The following is a 19,021-nucleotide window of genomic DNA, read 5'->3' on the forward strand; positions in this document are numbered from 1 at the left end:
ACAAATTAACAACATAGCCAATGGGAAAAAAGGATGCAGTGTTGCCAGGTGCGCGAGTTTTAAGCGTGTTGTAGTGTGTGTGAGCAGGGCTCGACGCTTAGCATTTTTCCAAGTAGCACGCAAATTATTTTAGGAGCACGATGAAAAGTTATGAAATCATGTGTGTGAGGGCCCTCCTATCCTATATACAGCTTTAGTCCCCACATGTGTCAATATTTGCCATTGACAATGAACAGAGAAAGTAGGTCAAAATGCCGCAAAATATGACGTAAATTCAAATATATTATTATATATATATGTTTTGGAATTTAATTTGTTTTGTTTTGAATACTTTACTTATAAAAAAACCTGGCAACCCGCACCCCGCGGTCATTTTCCGCTAACCTGAGCGGGGCTCCCTAGCCTGCTGGAGGGGGTCACATCATCCCATGCACCCTCGAGAGGGAAAAAATGGGAAATAAATGCAGCGTTGAGCCACCAATGTGGTCTTGTGGAGCTTGATCACCTCCTCCTCCTCCTTTCCCCAAATTGGCAATCCCAATAAATCCAAAAGTAGTCTATTGTGAATACTTCCACAGCCTAATTACTAAAGGATGAACTATCAGTCTTCTCCAAAATCTTGACAACGCATTGTAAACAGAGACAGGAGCTGTGTGTGTGTCACACCAAAAGTGGTGACCTATAGAATCCTGTACATATAAGCATCACGCAATCGTCACCCCTACACAGCAGTCATTAATTAATGGTCTTGACTTGATTGCCTATGCGTTGAAGTTATATAGGGTGAAAAGCGTGAAATGCACAGGCTCATGTTACATCGCTGCTGGCTGCCACTGGCACTCTCTCTCTCGCGCTCTCTTCTCTGTCCTCCCTCGCTGGGGGGGGGGGGGGGGGGGATTAGTTGCGCTGCCTTCGACAGTGCTATACTTCTCCAGCAGCGGTGCAGAACCGAGAGAGTGACACATTCTTTTGGATGTAAACTGCGCAACGTTTAGCTTTAAAGATCGGATTGTGTAGTCGCACCGGTGCTACAAAGTGAATTGTACAACTTGCACGGTGATATGTGAAGTCGCAAATGCGAGTACGTAGTCGCACTGTCGAGCCCTGTGTAGTGTAGTGCAATTTGCGCTGCATCGCGCGGCGATCCAAATCCCCCCCCCCCCGCGCGCGCGCGCACACACACACACACACACACACTGTACGTAGCTTTTTGTTGTTGCAGCGCGCGCGTGTGCGTGTGGTGTTGCTGTTGTTGTTCGTATCCATATATGCGCCTCGGGTGTGGGGATCGCCATGTGAGGGGGCTAGCCAATAAGGGCCCTGTGTTGCATGTGGAGAATTGTGTAGGTTAGTGTGTGTGGTGTAGCCGAACGGGGTGGTGAGAACATGAGGGGGATGTAGCACAGCAATCGGTGGCCCCTACATTAAGCTGTGTTGCTCCCAAGATGCAGTGCAAATGCGTGTTGTAGCAACCGTAGCCAATGGGAAAACAGGATGCAGTGTTGCCAGGTCCGCGAATTGTAAGCGAGTTGTAAGTAGCGTGTTGAATGGCATTTTTTCTGGGCTTGTTTTCATAGACGTGGCAACAAATTAGGCGGGGGTGTCGGTGCTTGTGGCGTGTTTGTGTTTATTATTTATATTGATATTGTTTGCGAGTGTGGACGGGAGCCGGCTTTAGTGGCAGTGCGATGAGAATTTTTTCGCGGGTGGTGTGGAGTGTGGCCGAGCGGCGCGACATTAGGAGATAGGGAACGAACGACGCGGAGGGTAAGTGTGTGACGTGTTAGTGTGTTGTTGCAGTGTGTGTTGCAGCGTGTTGCAGCGTGTCAGTGACGTAGTAGCTGGTGACTTTCTTTTCGTGGTTCGGGCTTTGGGGACACCTTCTCAAATGTATAATAGATTGTATTAACATACACTACCAGATAGAGTGGCAAAAATAATGTTTTATTCTTAAGTCTTTTGATTATAGCTTAAACTATTGTTTACCTGGACTTCTCCAGGTAAACATGTGTCCACAGTGGAGGAGGCTGTGACTCTGGACAATGGAGGTTTCACTGCTCTGGAGCTCAACAGCAGATCCCTGAACACCAAGAACAACTTCCTCAAAAAGAACGGAACCAGGTACCACATTTATTTGATCAGAATTGACAAATTAAAATAAACATAACATGTACATGTGGTTATCCATTGTTGTGCGGGGAGGGGGCGTAGTCAAGCCTGCATATCATTCATTTCTGAATCCACACCACAGAAAGCCGTCCGCCTCAAATGCTGTCCGCCTCCAAAATGCGACTTCTGAAAACAAGATTTAACCCATTTTGGGCGGGAACCCCTTTTGGTGTTAGCATTATGTTATGCTTTAGCTATTGAAAAATAGCAGATCTACAAGCTCATAGCGCGCCACCGAGTGGCGCGCTACAAGCTTGTAGGTCTGCTATTTTCAAAAAAATCGAAGAACGACTGACATAGAAACATAGCTTTTTCAGAAAACTGTCAGGATGTAGAAGACATTTTTAGAATCTGATCTCAGGTCAAAATGGGTTAAAACTAGTTTTTGCAGGTATAAAAAGAATACAGATTCCGCAACATCATGGCATATTTACCCCCTAAAACCTATAAGTGGTTTACAAACAAGCCGTCAGAGAATAGAATCCAGGGTCTACCTTTCTCCTCCCATGCTCGGCTCACCCTGTTGGGCTGTGACTCTGCCCTGTTGGGCTGTGACTCCGCCCTTTTGGGCTGTGACTCCGCCCTGTTGGGCTGTGACTGCTGTTGGGCTGTAACTGCTGTTGGGCTGTGACTGCTGGATCCATCTCTTGGACACACCAAAGCTCCTGGAGGCTGGAGCACAACCTCCCGTTGACCTTCGATACTATAAAACATACACTTGAAGAAACTACTTGTAAAACACTAAACTTTACTTGAAAAACTGCTAGACGAGCGAGAGAAGTGTGTGTACTGTTCAGAAAACCAGGAAACGGCTTGAAGCGGGCGAGTGTTGCTGCTGCTGCTGCGGTGGAACAGCTCCCAGTGCACTGGGTCCTGGGAGATATGTGTGTTTGGAGTCCGCTGTGTGTGTGTGTGTGTGTGTGTGTGTGTGTGTGTGTGTGTGTGTGTGTGTGTGTGTGTGTGTGTGTGTGTGTGGTGTGCGCACCGTGTGTACGCACAAGCACACACGCGTGCGCTCGCACATGCACGTTGCTTTTAGTAGAGAAATGTCTGTTAAGACTTCCGAGATGAGAACACGGAAGCGAACGCCGCATTGCTCTGCTCAGAGGAGAGGTCTCGACACTCGGAGGGGATACCTCGCCCCCTAATACAAATCTGACATGAAACAAACATATGAATTACATAGGCCTATGTCACTTCGCAGAAATTGAACGCATGTACCTAGTTGCGACTGTAGGTTGCAGATTACTATGAAAACCTGCAAAAAAGTCAGTATGTCAGTCAGTCCATCCATCACGCCTCCATATAATGGTTGCTCCATGAGCCGGCCAGCAACTCTCCATCTGACCTCAAACCTCAAACCCATAGATTCTGACATTCCAGATGTTGACATTCCAGATGTTGATCCTCCCCCACCCGTCCTTCCTCTTCGATGTCTCCCTTTTGACTGATACCTGTTCATTCAAACTCTAGACGGGTCTGCCCCAAAGTTATTAGCGCAGCTGCGCCCGGCAGCTGGCGAAAACTAGAGTTCTCCACAGGCCCGAAAATGAAGGCCCTACCTGGGCTGGCCCGAGTCCCCGCCTGCATGGCCTTACTAAACATTTTTCGCCCTACCCGTGGCCCGAAAACGTCAATTAATAAAAGGGTCCATATATGGGCATTCCCAGACCTGTAGTTTCAGCGCGACCCCTTTAGGGCGTTTTACTGGTATAATGAATGTGGATGCCAAATATTTCATTTCATTTCATGTGTGTGTGTGTGTGTGTGTGTGTGTGTGTGTGTGTGTGTGTGCGTGCGTGCGTGTCCGTCCAGGTCTCCCCCCAGACCCAGTCCTGGTGGTCTCCACTACTCTGATGAAGACATCTGTAACAGCTACAATGGAGCCGTTCTCACCGAGAGCACCACGCTCACTGAGAAACCCACAGAGGTGTCTGAGTCTGAGGTACCCAGATCTCTCTCTCTCTCTCTCTCTCTCTCTCTCTCTCTCTCTCTCTCTCTCTCTCTCTCTCTCTCTCTCTCTCTCTCTCTCTCTCTCTCTCTCTCTCTCTCTCTCTCTCTCTCTCTCTCTCTCTCTCTCTCTCTCTCTCTCTCTCTCTCTCTCTCTCTCTCTCTCCTTCCCCTCCTGTCCTTTTACAGCAGGGGTCTTCAACAGGGGTCTTTCCTCAGAGTTAGTTATTACCGTGGGGCTGTCACATAATCTTCCATAAACCACTTGAACCCTATAGTATCACTATTCTGAGGGAACATTAGCCAAAAATAGCCTACAGCTGCATATGTGAGCTTGTAAATCGGTTATTTTCGGCAAAGAGGTTTTGGTGTAGGGGGAAAACAGAGCAGACAAAGCAAGTACAGTATTGAGGGTTTAAGTGGATAACTGTATGGAAATACATATTAAACAAGTCTATGAAGCTATCTATGAAATATATGAAAAGGTTTATTCTGCAACACTGCTTCATCTCTCTTTCAACTAGGGCGTCCTTGGCCTGAAAAGCCCTGTTTTACAGTATCTCTTCTGCTCTTGCCTTTCTCTCCCTCTATCCATTCCATTTCTTTTGTCTTCCTTGCTATCTCTTTCTCCATTACAGCTTTTTAGAATACTGAATCCTAATTTACACTTTGTAGCATGACCGGCATCGCTCAATAAAATTAGCCGTCACTGCGTGACTTTCATCTGAAAGGCTGTTATTTCTGTTAGGTGACGCTTTCAATGACAGAGCTCTGTCTGGAATCTCTCAATCTTAAGACCAACTACATTTTTGTCCTGACTCCCTGACCTAAGGACAGGTGGTCTGTAGCTACATTATGTATAGAGTAACTTTAGAATAGGTGTGACCATGAATCAGTACATTCTTAGATGGGTACGTACACCCCCTGCATTAGTATACTATAGTAACTAGTAACTGCTAGTCGATCAGTACGTCAGACGGTTCTCGGGATATGTGAACTACAGACACTCAACAGACACAATCAGAGATTTCACACATTTATTATAGGATATCATCATGTACTGCCTAGTGTTTTTTGACAACACATTTTTAGTTATAGTCTTTTGAATAAAATTATATTAAGTTTTAGTCATATTTTAGTCATCTTAAAAGTTTTAGTTTTGGTCTAGTTTTAGTTGACAAAATTTCACAAGGTTTTAGTCGACTAAATACAGTTGATTTTGTCGCCTTGGTTGCGCCTAAAAATAGCAGATCTACAAGCTCACAAGACGTAGAACTGCTATGATCACAACCAAACAGCAAACATACAGATGACTTAGTCACTTGACAATTCATTCTACTGGATCTCTTCTCCACTAGTCCCTCCTAACATTTTAGTCTAGTTTATGTTCATTGACGAATTTGTCAATTATTTTTAGCTTCGTTTTTCCTTTGGTTTTCGACAAACGTCATAATTTTAGCAACGATTCATCATTGCTTTTCTGTTGAATGAGAATGTATCCGCCTAAACTCAGCATGTTTGTCTGTGTCTTGTGCTTTGTGTGTGTGTGTGTGTGTGTGTGTGTGTGTGTGTGTGTGTGTGTGTGTGTGTGTGTGTGTGTGTGTGTGTGTGTGTGTGTGTGTGTGTGTGTGTGTGTGTGTGTATGTGTGTCTGTGTCTGTGTCTCTCTCTCCAGTTAACGGACAGCGACTACGAGGACGAGCAGCCGAAGCACTCATTCGTCAACCACTACATGAGCGACCCCACCTACTACAATTCGTGGAAGCGTCAGCCCAAGGGCCTGAAGGGCCTGGCCGCGCCCTTCGGCTACGAGGAGTGTGGCGGTGGCGGCATCGCCGGAGACGGCGTGGGAGGCGACGGCGAGCCCTACTACCAGACGGTGGTGACGCAGCACAGTGCCGGCGGCGCCTACACGCCCACGGGCCAGCCGGCGCACGTCAACGCGCACGCCGTCAGTGCCAACGTCAGCGCCGCCAACACCAACCCTCCGGGGTCGCGCACCCCCGTCACGGGGTTCTCCTCCTTCGTGTGACGTGCCCTCCCCACCACCCTCCCCCCATCCCCCTTCACCCCCCACCCCACCCACCGCCACACACCCCTAGGGAGAAAATGACTCAGAGCACAAATGTGTGCAACACAAAGAAAAAGGAACGATTTTCAAAGTCTTATGAAGAGTACACGATACACACGTACCCGCCCTTTGTACACTTTTAACTATGAAGGAGGGGGCGGGCCTGTGGGGCTTTCTGGACCAAAACAACAACGACAATGAAAACGGCGCGAGGTGAGGAGTGGTGATAGATTGGTGAAGACGTGCTACTTCACGCTCCAATGAACTAAGAAGCTACACTCCTCACCCCCCCCCCCCCCCCAGCACACACAAAGACTCACGTTGTTGACGAGCAAGCTTGTGCCGTGCGTGTGACCTTAACGCCTCTGTCACTGTGCTTACACACACAGTTACGTTTCTCAACTGCAAACACACACACGCACACACACACGCGTGCACACACACACACACACACACACCCACACACACACACACACACACACACACACACATAGAGAGACACAACAGTACATTTTCATGCATATTCTTCCATCTCTGTGGAGATGCCGGTCGTCGTGTCCACTTGGTGAAAACCATAGAGCAGAGAATGGAATCACAATCCTGGAACCTGGGACACTGCACAATGCAAATGATTTTTATTCTCCTTCTCCACACACCTGCACACACGTGCGCGCGCGCACACACACACACACACACACACACACACACACACACACACACACACACACACACACACACACACACACACACACACACACACACACACACACACACACACACACACACACACACACACAAAAGAAAACACTCTTACAACTATTCTACATTAAATGTCCCCTCTCTGAGAATGAACCCAGTCGGGGTCAGGGAATTATTTTTTCATTTTCTTTTTAAAGCACAGAAGGGGGACAGCTTTTGTTGACGGACCAGCTCTGGTATAACAAACACCAGGGCTGTCAGCTTTAAAAGACTATATAAGACCCAGTGGGGGGGGGGGGGGGGATTCTTCAGCACTTAATAGATTCTCAGTGCACGAGTGGTGCGTAATTGCGCGCATGTGTGTGTGTGTGTGTGTGTGTGCGTGGGTGCGTGGGTGCGTGCGTACGTACGTGCGTGCGTGCGTGCGTGCGTGCGTGCGTGTGTGCTTATGTGATGATTTGGTTCGGATGGGAAATGTAAAGAAAATGTTGCACCGTTTTCTTTTTCTATTGTGTACTGCCTCTTGTCAACATGTCTGCACCCCAGCGCCTCCAAGCCAAAACGCTTGCACTGAGCTGAGCCCCACTCATTTGATTCTTATCATTAATTATTATGCTGACCATTGTTCTGGGTTCTTTTGTTACATTTGATCTGTTTTGTTTTGTTTTTGGTTTGGTTTTATTTTTTTGCAAGAACGAGTGTGTTTGTGTGTGCATGTTTGTGCCGGCAAGCGTGTATGATTGTCTGTCTATTTCTTTTTTTTATCATCCATTTGACTTTGTTGTTCATAGCTAAAGCAAAGTGTGCCACTGTATGTATGTCTGTGTATATTTTTAAAGATGGATTTTGTACAGAGGAAACCTTTTTACTTGTGCTATTGTATGTAGTCTGGTTACGTTTGTTCAGTTAAAAAAATATATAGTGAACACAGCACTGGAACAAGCTCATCATAGCTAACACTGACCTATTCACGAGAGAGAGAGAGGGAAAAGGAGAGAGAAATGGAGTATGGACAGTTTTTTCAGACAAAGTGAATGAAGGGGGTTACAGAAGTTACAGAATCAAAGTTTTGAGATGTGTCACTTGTTTAAATGGAGCATATCACAGGTTCAATTCCTACACAGTTGTCTGTGCTGCGTTTTCTGTGCGGAACACTGACCCTGACAGCCAGACTGACACTGACTCCACTTTCTTTGTTATTATTCAGACGGGAATTGAAGTCGTCTGTATGATTTCTTTTTGGGTTATGTAAAAAAAAAGAAAAAGAAAAAAAAAAGAAAAGGAAATGAACCGTTTACCACACCCCACCTTTCTTAAGCTTGTTTTGAAGTCCCATTCATGTGTGAATAAATGGTCCTTGTTAAACAACTTGGCTTTGTTGTGCGTTTACGTTTTAGTGTATACACTATACAGTACATGTTAAACGCTCTTTAATGTGCACGAGTGTCCTATTCAGGAAGCATGTGGTGGTTACATTGAAGTCAATGAATTAAGGCGTTACTGTGACAGTTTCAATTGATCTGTACTGTATCTCTTTGCCAGGCAAAATTGTGATTACACACTTGTCCAGTTTGCATAAAATGTTAAATTCAAACTATCAGACAATTATGCACACAAACGCACACACACACACACGCGCACACACACACACACACACACACACACACACACACACACACACACACACACACACACACACACACACACACAGAATGATGTTTTCTTGCCTTTTTTCTTCCTAAGTTCCTATAGCTACTCTCATTTTCTTTCTTTCTTTTTTTCCTCACGTCCCATGGCCCACCTCCCGGACCGCGACTGGCGATCTGCGCGTTGCTGTATCTGGATTCAGACATTTCAGAAACACAGTTTTAAAGAGGAAACATGTCCACGACACAACAGCATTAAAAACATCTAGCATGTACGAGGTCGGCCAATCAGAGGCAGTAACTAGGAGCTAGCCAGTCACGGTTCGGGAGGCGGGACATGGGAAGTGAGGAAGAGGAAGAGAAGAGAAGCAAAAAAAAAAAAAGATAAAAAATACTTAACGGCAACGCTTCGCACACATTTCCACGGTCTCCTACTGCAACTTTATGCATCCTATCATTCCTATGGAGAGTGGAGTAACTGGGAAGGGACCCTAGGTTACCGCCGTCCAACATTCTGAAAAGGAGGGTCCCAAAAGGGCTATACTGGACCACACTTTGAGAACCACTGAGCTAAGGCTACTTGACAAAACTGCTGCTGTGAAAGTAAGACAATCTATTGGCTGAGGTTTGAGAAGTCTATTTGAGTGCATTAGAAGGGTATGATGTCTGACACATGGTAGGCCTACAATGTGTTTTTTTTTAAAATATCATTAAAGACATTATTTGCTTTGTTTAGTTGAACACTGTGGTGCTGTGGCTGGGCTACCTGTTGTGTTGTCTCTCTCATGGTATCTTGCAGCAGTATAGCTGTGTTTTCACCTTCACAACAACGGCAGTAGAAGTAGGCTATATTACCAGCTAAAGAGAGACTTATGCTGTGTAACTGTGTCTGCCAGGCCAAATGTCCATCTATACAGTAGCTGATGTCAATCATGTGAGATGCTGTTGCCGCAGGATGCTGCAGTGATAGGAAGTAGTGGATGGATGGAGGGTAGGGAATGCAGACGTAATTGTGTTGGATACACAGGTAATTGGAGGCTAAATTGGCTTTGGAATTAGAACCTGTGAGCAGTTGGACAGACCGTTCATTGGAACGAGATGGGGGCGGGAGGGGGGGGGGGGGGGGGGGGGAGAGGTGGGGAGAGAGAGAGAGAGAGAGAGAGAGAGAGAGAGAATATGGGATTTATGTCGAATACGACGTCTGGTCTGAGACTAATTGGGTACAATCAATAACAATTTCTCTCCTGTTCCAGTTAAATATTTTGTTCTGTTTACGTCTCTTTTTATCCACATGTGAAGTGACTTTGAGCCCAGGGGGCCGGCCCGGTTCTGGCGAGCCGCCCCGCATCCGGAATGGTTGAGGAATGACCCCAGGGGGTCCCTCCTCTGTACTGTACTGTCACTGTACTGTACTGTACTGTAACACCCCAAATCATCATACAGTTAATATGTGTGTGCGTGTTAGGCTGCGCAACAGTAACACTTAATTGGTTGTGAAAACCAACCAAATGCTATTTTCGTGCTCGGACAGCCAGCCAGTGTGTGTGAACATTAAAAAGTGGTTGAACATTAAAAATCACACCCGTGTGAAGTGAGGGGCGCTATTAAAGCCTAACTCATGGTGATGTAATGGTGATGTAAAACAAACGGTGCCAACACAAACATTAAACGCCATTAACAATAAAGAGACAATACGACGTAAACGACACATTATGACGTACATTTTCCCTTCATTGTCAATGCGTTTACTAAACAAACTTTGAACTAAAGACAAACATTATTTTGTTTAGTCGCTAACACAAACATTAAATGCCATTAACAATAAAGAGAGAGAGTTTAATGTTTGTTTTGTCTGTGTTTGTTTTACATCACCATTACATCACCTAATCATAGGAACATGAGTTAGACTTTAATATATTAGCGCCCCTCACTTTACACAGGTGTGATTTTTATAGAACTTGTCCTCTTGTAGTCTAAGAATAAAAATGAGTTGTTCCATGATGTATATTTCCTCTGTAATGACCAAAATGGTGTTCTTTCAATCTGTCTCGTATACTTCCTCACAAAACATGTCATCTTCCTTGCATACATCTCCTCTTCCTAAGATCACCTCCTCTTCTGTATACACATCTCATTTTCCTCCTTTACAATCTTCTCTTCTCTTCCTACCATTTCCTCTCATCATCACACCTCGCCTGGAATGAAGTACACCTCGACTTTTAGGAACTATGACTCAACAACCTTTTTTGATTATTTTTTTCAAAGCATCAGTTGAAGTTTCAGTTAATTCTGATATGAGCAGAGACGCACGCACGCACGATGCACACACGCACGCACTATGCACACACGCATGCACTATGCACACACACGCACACACGCACGCACGCACGCACGCCACGCCACGCCACGCATTCACGCACGCACGCACGCACGCACGCACGCACGCACGCACGCACGCACGCACACATTAGGATAGGAGTCATTAGCCTAGTCAAACAGGTGTTAAAGATACAGGGGACGTTTCCAATGTGCCACTGAGAGGATAACACAGATTGGTGACATCGTTCAGCCCTAACATAAACCCTCTGTGGAGGTCAGCTTGTCTCCTCGCTGCATGAATATTAGGGAGAGAGAGAGGGAGGGAGAGAGTGGGGTGGAAATGAGCCTGACAGACAGACAGAGTTGGAAGGAGAGAAACATGTATGGAGATACACTATGTACAGTAGATCCACATGTGTGCTGTCGGGCCAAATATGAATTTACACAGGTGTTGATAGACTCCCTGGATATATTGTGTGTGTGAGATGTACCCGTGTGTGGTTGTGTGTGTGTGTCAACCATGTGAGATGTACCCGTGTGTGGTTGTGTGTGTGTCAACCATGTGAGATGTCCCCTTTTGTGGTTGTGTGTGTGTCAACCATGTGAGATGTACCCGTGTGTGGTTGTGTGTGTGTCAACCATGTGAGATGTACCCGTGTGTAGTTGTGTGTGTGTGTCAACCATGTGAGATGTACCCGTGTGTAGTTGTGTGTGTGTGTCAACCATGTGAGATGTACCCGTGTGTGGTTGTGTGTGTGTCAACCATGTGAGATGTACCTTTGTGTGGTTGTGTGTGTGTCAACCATGTGAGATGTACCTTTGTGTGGTTGTGTGTGTGTCAACCATGTGAGATGTACCCGTGTGTGGTTGTGTGTGTGTGTCAACCATGTGAGATGTACCCGTGTGTGGTTGTGTGTGTGTCAACCATGTGAGATGTACCTGTGTGTGGTTGTGTGTGTGTCAACCATGTGAGATGTACCCGTGTGTGGTTGTGTGTGTGTCAACCATGTGAGATGTATACCCGTGTGTGGTTGTGTGTGTGTCAACCATGTGAGATGTACCTGTGTGTGGTTGTGTGTGTGTGTCAACCATGTGAGATGTACCCGTGTGTAGTTGTGTGTGTGTGTCAACCATGTGAGATGTACCTGTGTGTAGTTGTGTGTGTGTGTCAACCATGTGAGATGTACCCGTGTGTGGTTGTGTGTGTGTCAACCATGTGAGATGTACCCGTGTGTAGTTGTGTGTGTGTGTCAACCATGTGAGATGTACCCGTGTGTGGTTGTGTGTGTGTGTCAACCATGTGAGATGTACCCGTGTGTGGTTGTGTGTGTGTGTCAACCATGTGAGATGTACCCGTGTGTGGTTGTGTGTGTGTCAACCATGTGAGATGTACCCGTGTGTAGTTGTGTGTGTGTGTCAACCATGTGAGATGTACCCGTGTGTGGTTGTGTGTGTCAACCATGTGAGATGCTGTTGCCTGCAGGATGCTGCAGTGATAGGAAGTAGTGGATGGAACGGAAATGCAGACGTAATTGTGTTGGATACACAGGTAATTGGAGGCTAAATTGGATTTGGAATTAGAACCTGTGAGCGGTCAGACGGACCTTCATTGGAACCAGATAGCCTGCTGCCCGGTGTCTGAGTCTAAGTGGGAGACAGAGAGACAGAATATGGGATTTTTGTGGAATATAATGATTGAGAACAATTGGTTAAAGCAACAGACACTTCCTATGCGCCTTTACATGCACAATCACACGCACGCACGCACGCACGCACGCACGCACGCACGCACGCACGCACGCACGCACGCACGCACGCACGCACGCACGCACGCACGCACGCACGCACACACACACACACACACACACACACACACACACACACACACACACACACACACACACACACACACACACACACACACACACACCATGCTGTGCAATGCTGGAGGGCAGATCTGAACAAAATGTGTTACTTCAAAACTCTTCCTTCATTAATTTCCACTCCACTTTAACTTTATAATTCAGGCCAATGTTCTGCTTACTTATCATTAGCACAACATCCCTGACCTGTCTCCACCGTACAAGGACTAACGGTGGAAGAAAGGAGAGGAGAGGCAGCTTTATTGTTAGCAAAGAATAATGAAATAATGGATGGGTGACTACAGGGATCAAGGCATGAGGACGTGGTAATATACAGTCCATTTAAAAACCCCTCCCTCCAGCTGAAGGGCACATAGGGACATAAACACCTCCCTCCAGCTGAAGGGCACATAGGGACATAAACACCTCCCTCCAGCTGAAGGGCACATAGGGACATAAACACCTCCCTCCAGCTGAAGGGCACATAGGGACATAAACACCTCCCTCCAGCTGAAGGGCACATAGGGACATAAACACCTCCCTCCAGCTGAAGGGCACATAGGGACATAAACACCTCCCTCCAGCTGAAGGGCACATAGGGACATAAACACCTCCCTCCAGCTGAAGGGCACACAGGGACATAAACACCTCCCTCCAGCTGAAGGGCACATAGGGACATAAACACCTCCCTCCAGCTGAAGGGCACATAGGGACATAAACACCTCCCTCCAGCTGAAGGGCACATAGGGACATAAACACCTCCCTCCAGCTGAAGGGCACATAGGGACATAAACACCTCCCTCCAGCTGAAGGGCACACAGGGACATAAACACCTCCCTCCAGCTGAAGGGCACATAGGGACATAAACACCTCCCTCCAGCTGAAGGGCACATAGGGACATAAACACCTCCCTCCAGCTGAAGGGCACATAGGGACATAAACACCTCCCTCCAGCTGAAGGGCACACAGGGACATAAACACCTCCCTCCAGCTGAAGGGCACACGGGGACATAAACACCTCCCTCCAGCTGAAGGGCACACGGGGACATAAACACCTCCCTCCAGCTGAAGGGCACATAGGGACATAAACACCTCCCTCCAGCTGAAGGGCACACGGGGACATAAACACCTCCCTCCAGCTGAAGGGCACATAGGGACATAAACACCTCCCTCCAGCTGAAGGGCACATGGGGACATAAACACCTCCCTCCAGCTGAAGGGCACATAGGGACATAAACACCTCCCTCCAGCTGAAGGGCACATGGGGACATAAACACCTCCCTCCAGCTGAAGGGCACATGGGGACATAAACACCTCCCTCCAGCTGAAGGGCACATGGGGACATAAACACCTCCCTCCAGCTGAAGGGCACATGGGGACATAAACACCTCCCTCCAGCTGAAGGGCACATGGGGACATAAACACCTCCCTCCAGCTGAAGGGCACATGGGGACATAAACACCTCCCTCCAGCTGAAGGGCACATAGGGACATAAACACCTCCCTCCAGCTGAAGGGCACACGGGGACATAAACACCTCCCTCCAGCTGAAGGGCACATAGGGACATAAACACCTCCCTCCAGCTGAAGGGCACATGGGGACATAAACACCTCCCTCCAGCTGAAGGGCACATGGGGACATAAACACCTCCCTCCAGCTGAAGGGCACATGGGGACATAAACACCTCCCTCCAGCTGAAGGGCACATGGGGACATAAACACCTCCCTCCAGCTGAAGGGCACATGGGGACATAAACACCTCCCTCCAGCTGAAGGGCACATGGGGACATAAACACCTCCCTCCAGCTGAAGGGCACATGGGGACATAAACACCTCCCTCCAGCTGAAGGGCACATAGGGACATAAACACCTCCCTCCAGCTGAAGGGCACATAGGGACATAAACACCTCCCTCCAGCTGAAGGGCACATAGGGACATAAACACCTCCCTCCAGCTGAAGGGCACATAGGGACATAAACACCTCCCTCCAGCTGAAGGGCACATAGGGACATAAACACCTCCCTCCAGCTGAAGGGCACATAGGGACATAAACACCTCCCTCCAGCTGAAGGGCACATAGGGACATAAACACCTCCCTCCAGCTGAAGGGCACATAGGGACATAAACACCTCCCTCCAGCTGAAGGGCACATAGGGACATAAAACACCTCCCTCCAGCTGAAGGGCACATAGGGACATAAACACCTCCCTCCAGCTGAAGGGCACATAGGGACATAAACACCTCCCTCCAGCTGAAGGGCACATGGGGACATAAACACCTCCCTCCAGCTGAAGGGCACACAGGGACATAAACACCTCCCTCCAGCTGAAGGGCACATAGGGACATAAAACACCTCCCTCCAGCTGAAGGGCACATAGGGACATAAACACCTCCCTCCAGCTGAAGGGCACATAGGGACATAAACACCTCCCTCCAGCTGAAGGGCACATAGGGACATAAACACCTCCCTCCAGCTGAAGGGCACATAGGGACATAAAACACCTCCCTCCAGCTGAAGGGCACATGGGGACATAAACACCTCCCTCCAGCTGAAGGGCACATAGGGACATAAAACACCTCCCTCCAGCTGAAGGGCACATAGGGACATAAACACCTCCCTCCAGCTGAAGGGCACATAGGGACATAAACACCTCCCTCCAGCTGAAGGGCACATGGGGACATAAACACCTCCCTCCAGCTGAAGGGCACATGGGGACATAAACACCTCCCTCCAGCTGAAGGGCACATAGGGACATAAAACACCTCCCTCCAGCTGAAGGGCACATAGGGACATAAACACCTCCCTCCAGCTGAAGGGCACATAGGGACATAAACACCTCCCTCCAGCTGAAGGGCACATAGGGACATAAACACCTCCCTCCAGCTGAAGGGCACATAGGGACATAAACACCTCCCTCCAGCTGAAGGGCACATAGGGACATAAACACCTCCCTCCAGCTGAAGGGCACATAGGGACATAAACACCTCCCTCCAGCTGAAGGGCACATAGGGACATAAACACCTCCCTCCAGCTGAAGGGCACATGGGGACATAAACACCTCCCTCCAGCTGAAGGGCACATAGGGACATAAACACCTCCCTCCAGCTGAAGGGCACATAGGGACATAAACACCTCCCTCCAGCTGAAGGGCACATAGGGACATAAACACCTCCCTCCAGCTGAAGGGCACATAGGGACATAAACACCTCCCTCCAGCTGAAGGGCACACAGGGACATAAACAAGCAGGCCCAAAATGTCAGACACAGTGGAGCACTCAGGGGGCAGACGACAACAAAGTGTCTTTGGTTATAGTTCTAATGACAAGATGACAAACAATCAAGGAGTTGGGAGAAGCAAACACAGTGGGCTGGCTGAGGCCAAAATGTCAGGCGGAAAGTCAGGAGATATACAGGCAAGAGCTCGGTCAAAATAGTAGCAGTTCACAAAAACACTTTTGATAAAAGGCACAAACACGACAATCTATCAAAGGCTTGAGTGAGGCTGAGAGAGGACTGGCTTCATTGGGCAACAGGTGATTGTTAGCAGGTGGCCACTCTGGCAGCGAGCAGCTCCAGACACCCACACACAGAACTGCATCATGCTGTGACAGAAAATACAAAATAAATGAGTTATTGAAGTAAAAAGTTGTATCTATTCTGTGTGCGGAAGGGGGGGGGGCATGTATAAAACGTTGCCATCTCCCAGGTCTGCTGGGAGATGCCAGATGATGCTGCCTTATACATTGTCATCCCTATTTGTAGAGGCAATGAACAAAAAGGTCATAATCTTCAATGATTACGGCCCTATGTGGCCTTAGTGTTGGTTTGGTTAGTGTTTAATCCACTGTCAATGTTTTTCAGTGCTGCATGGTGATTGGAGGGTGGAGTGGAGATTGAGTGGCTTGGTGTCTGGAGACACCAGCTGAGCCTCATTCTCAATCAGCCAGCAGCCAGCATAAAAGCCTAGGAGAAGCTCCTTGTCAGTCTTGTTACCTGTGCTGATCCTGTTTGTAGGATGTAGTCTGTAGGCTGTGTGCCATATGTGCTGAGTGCTCATATCTTCATTTACTGAGTGTTTAAAGTCCAGACCACAGTAGGCTATCTTCTGCAAACCATTTTCTTGTGTTCCGAAGAGGGAAGCTTAATTGGTAAGGGTGTGCTGCCATTTATTTTATTCCCCCTTTTGGCCCATTGTTTTTGTTTAGTCAGGGAGCTTATATTGTAATTTCTTTTTGGTGTACTTTATGCTTGCTTTTCCTTTCCAGGTAGGGTTGGGGTTTGTTTGTTGTTTTGTCCTTGGCCACCCTGACGTCTCATGTGCTTGCCCCATCTTCTAGCGCTGTAAAGCAACATTTTCTCAATAAATGTACACTTTTTCTTGTAACCCTATTTGTGATCCTTGATGGCCACATATGTTACTCCTTTGGAGCCAAGACCCCATATAAGGTCGTAACAATGGCCTACGCCATGAATGATGAAACTAGGCCATAGCAACCAGATACAGCTCCAGGCAAGATTATTATTTTTTTATCCCACAATTTTTGTAACACTTTTCCACCCAGTGTCAATTGTCTAATGTAATCCTTGGCACTACACTCCCTCTGCCAACCTGGGGAGAGCAACAGACTGACCTCATGCCTACTTCAATGCATGAGGAGTCCAAGCTGCTTCTTTTAACCTGACAGGAGGGAGTTTCCCTGGTTGGATGTAAGGTGTGGAAGGAACACGTTATTCCAACCAACTTTGCTGACCAGGGGGAGCTGTTTATTGAGTGGCACAGGCACTCCATTGAACAGATTAGATGTTGATGGATATTTTATAGACATGGACACGTATATATCAATCAGTTGATATTTTAATAGACAGTTGACACACAGTGTCAGTGTGCACAGGACACAGAACTAAGTTAAGACATGCAATACTCTGTGTGTGTGTGTGTGTGCCAACTGCTTTAGAGTTATTTACAGCTAGTCCGTAAAAACAAAGCCTTTTGTTAAGAATGCGGCCAGGCACCCCAGGGGTCTGGGTGCTGCTTCTAATCTTGGTAACATCTCAAACTGCTAACCAACAGCTGTGTATGTGTGCAGGGAGCTCCAAGCTCTCTGCTTCTTCTCTGCTCCAGAATTGACATGAATCTACACTGTGTATTTGTGCTTAGTCATTTAGACTGGTTAACAATATAGTTTGAACAATTTCATTACATGTGTTCGGCATACTTCATATATAGTATAGATATTGAATTAGTCTTATTTGGTATAAAACTTATAGAGTGACACATGAGCTGCATGCCATGTGTATGTCCCTCCCCTCCACCGGAAGATCCTGTAAGTTTCTAGGGAGGCGGGACTTAGAAGTTAGTAAGTACTGCGGACGCTGTGAAACTAGCAGAGTCCACACTGATTAGCTATGCTGTGACTCCATGTATTTCACGGGGCCTTCCGCCCGTGGAAAGCCTTGTACTGAGTTATTCTGTTCAATAAAGCTGATCAGAATGTGACGACAACCTGCTGGTCTTCTCCTTTCTTCCTTCGACGACCATCACTGCTAACGACACAATTTGGGTAACTTGGTGCTAAATATACATCAATGTCTTTATCCACAAGGGAAAATTGTTTTGCTCAGGTCAATGCATACATTCAGGACAATACATACAGGACAATACATAAATATACAAATACAATAAAACACCCAGCAAAGTACTAGTAAAATAATTCTACATTTTTTTAAAGCTATTTAAAAGAAAGCAAAGCTGTGTGTGTGTGTGTGTGTGTGTGTGTGTGTGTGTGTGTGTGTGTGTGTGTGTGTGTGTGTGTGTGTGTGTGTGTGTGTGTGTGTGTGTGTGTGTGTGTGTGTGTGTGTGTGTGTGGGTCCATTATCAGCGCTCAGTCCAGTTCATCTGCCTTTGTGTGTGTGTTTGTGCGTGCGTGCGCCGGGGGCACTGGCAAGCAAGTCCAGTTGAGGTGAATCAGGTATTGGGGGTTTGTTTGTTAAGGAGCCTAATGACAGAGGGGATGAAACTTCTTACCTTTACCTTCTTGAATCTAGATGCAGCGTATCTCCTACCCGAGGGCAGGACCTTGAAGCAGGTGCTGATGTGGGTCTCTCGCAATCTTTCCTGCTTTCTTCACTGTCCTCTGGTCGTAGAGATGCTGAAGGGCCACAGAGTTTAGACCCTGCGTGGGTTACCCTCCGCAGCTTAGCCTTGTTGCTGGACTCTGAGAGCTCTCCATACCAAGCCAGGTAAGAAAAGGTAAGGAGGCTCTCTATATGGCAGATGTAAAAGCTGCAGAGGATGGGGGGGCAACA

At 47.3% G+C, this 19,021-nt stretch overlaps 1 protein-coding gene across 1 annotated transcript in view; it reads left to right on the forward strand.

Annotated features, from left to right (window-relative positions):
- Window positions 1–6,341, forward strand: part of sdk1b (sidekick cell adhesion molecule 1b) — a 315,440-nt gene extending 309,099 nt beyond the window's left edge. The window contains 3 exon segments of the mRNA XM_079499197.1: window positions 2,001–2,121; window positions 3,985–4,114; window positions 5,794–6,341. Coding sequence (XP_079355323.1) covers window positions 2,001–2,121; window positions 3,985–4,114; window positions 5,794–6,150 — 608 coding nt within the window. The 3' untranslated portion in view covers window positions 6,151–6,341.
- The last annotated feature ends 12,680 nt before the right edge of the window (window positions 6,342–19,021 follow it).

Source organism: Electrona antarctica, assembly GCF_951216825.1.
Source record: "Electrona antarctica genome assembly, chromosome: 4".
Taxonomy (NCBI): Eukaryota; Metazoa; Chordata; class Actinopteri; order Myctophiformes; family Myctophidae; genus Electrona; species Electrona antarctica.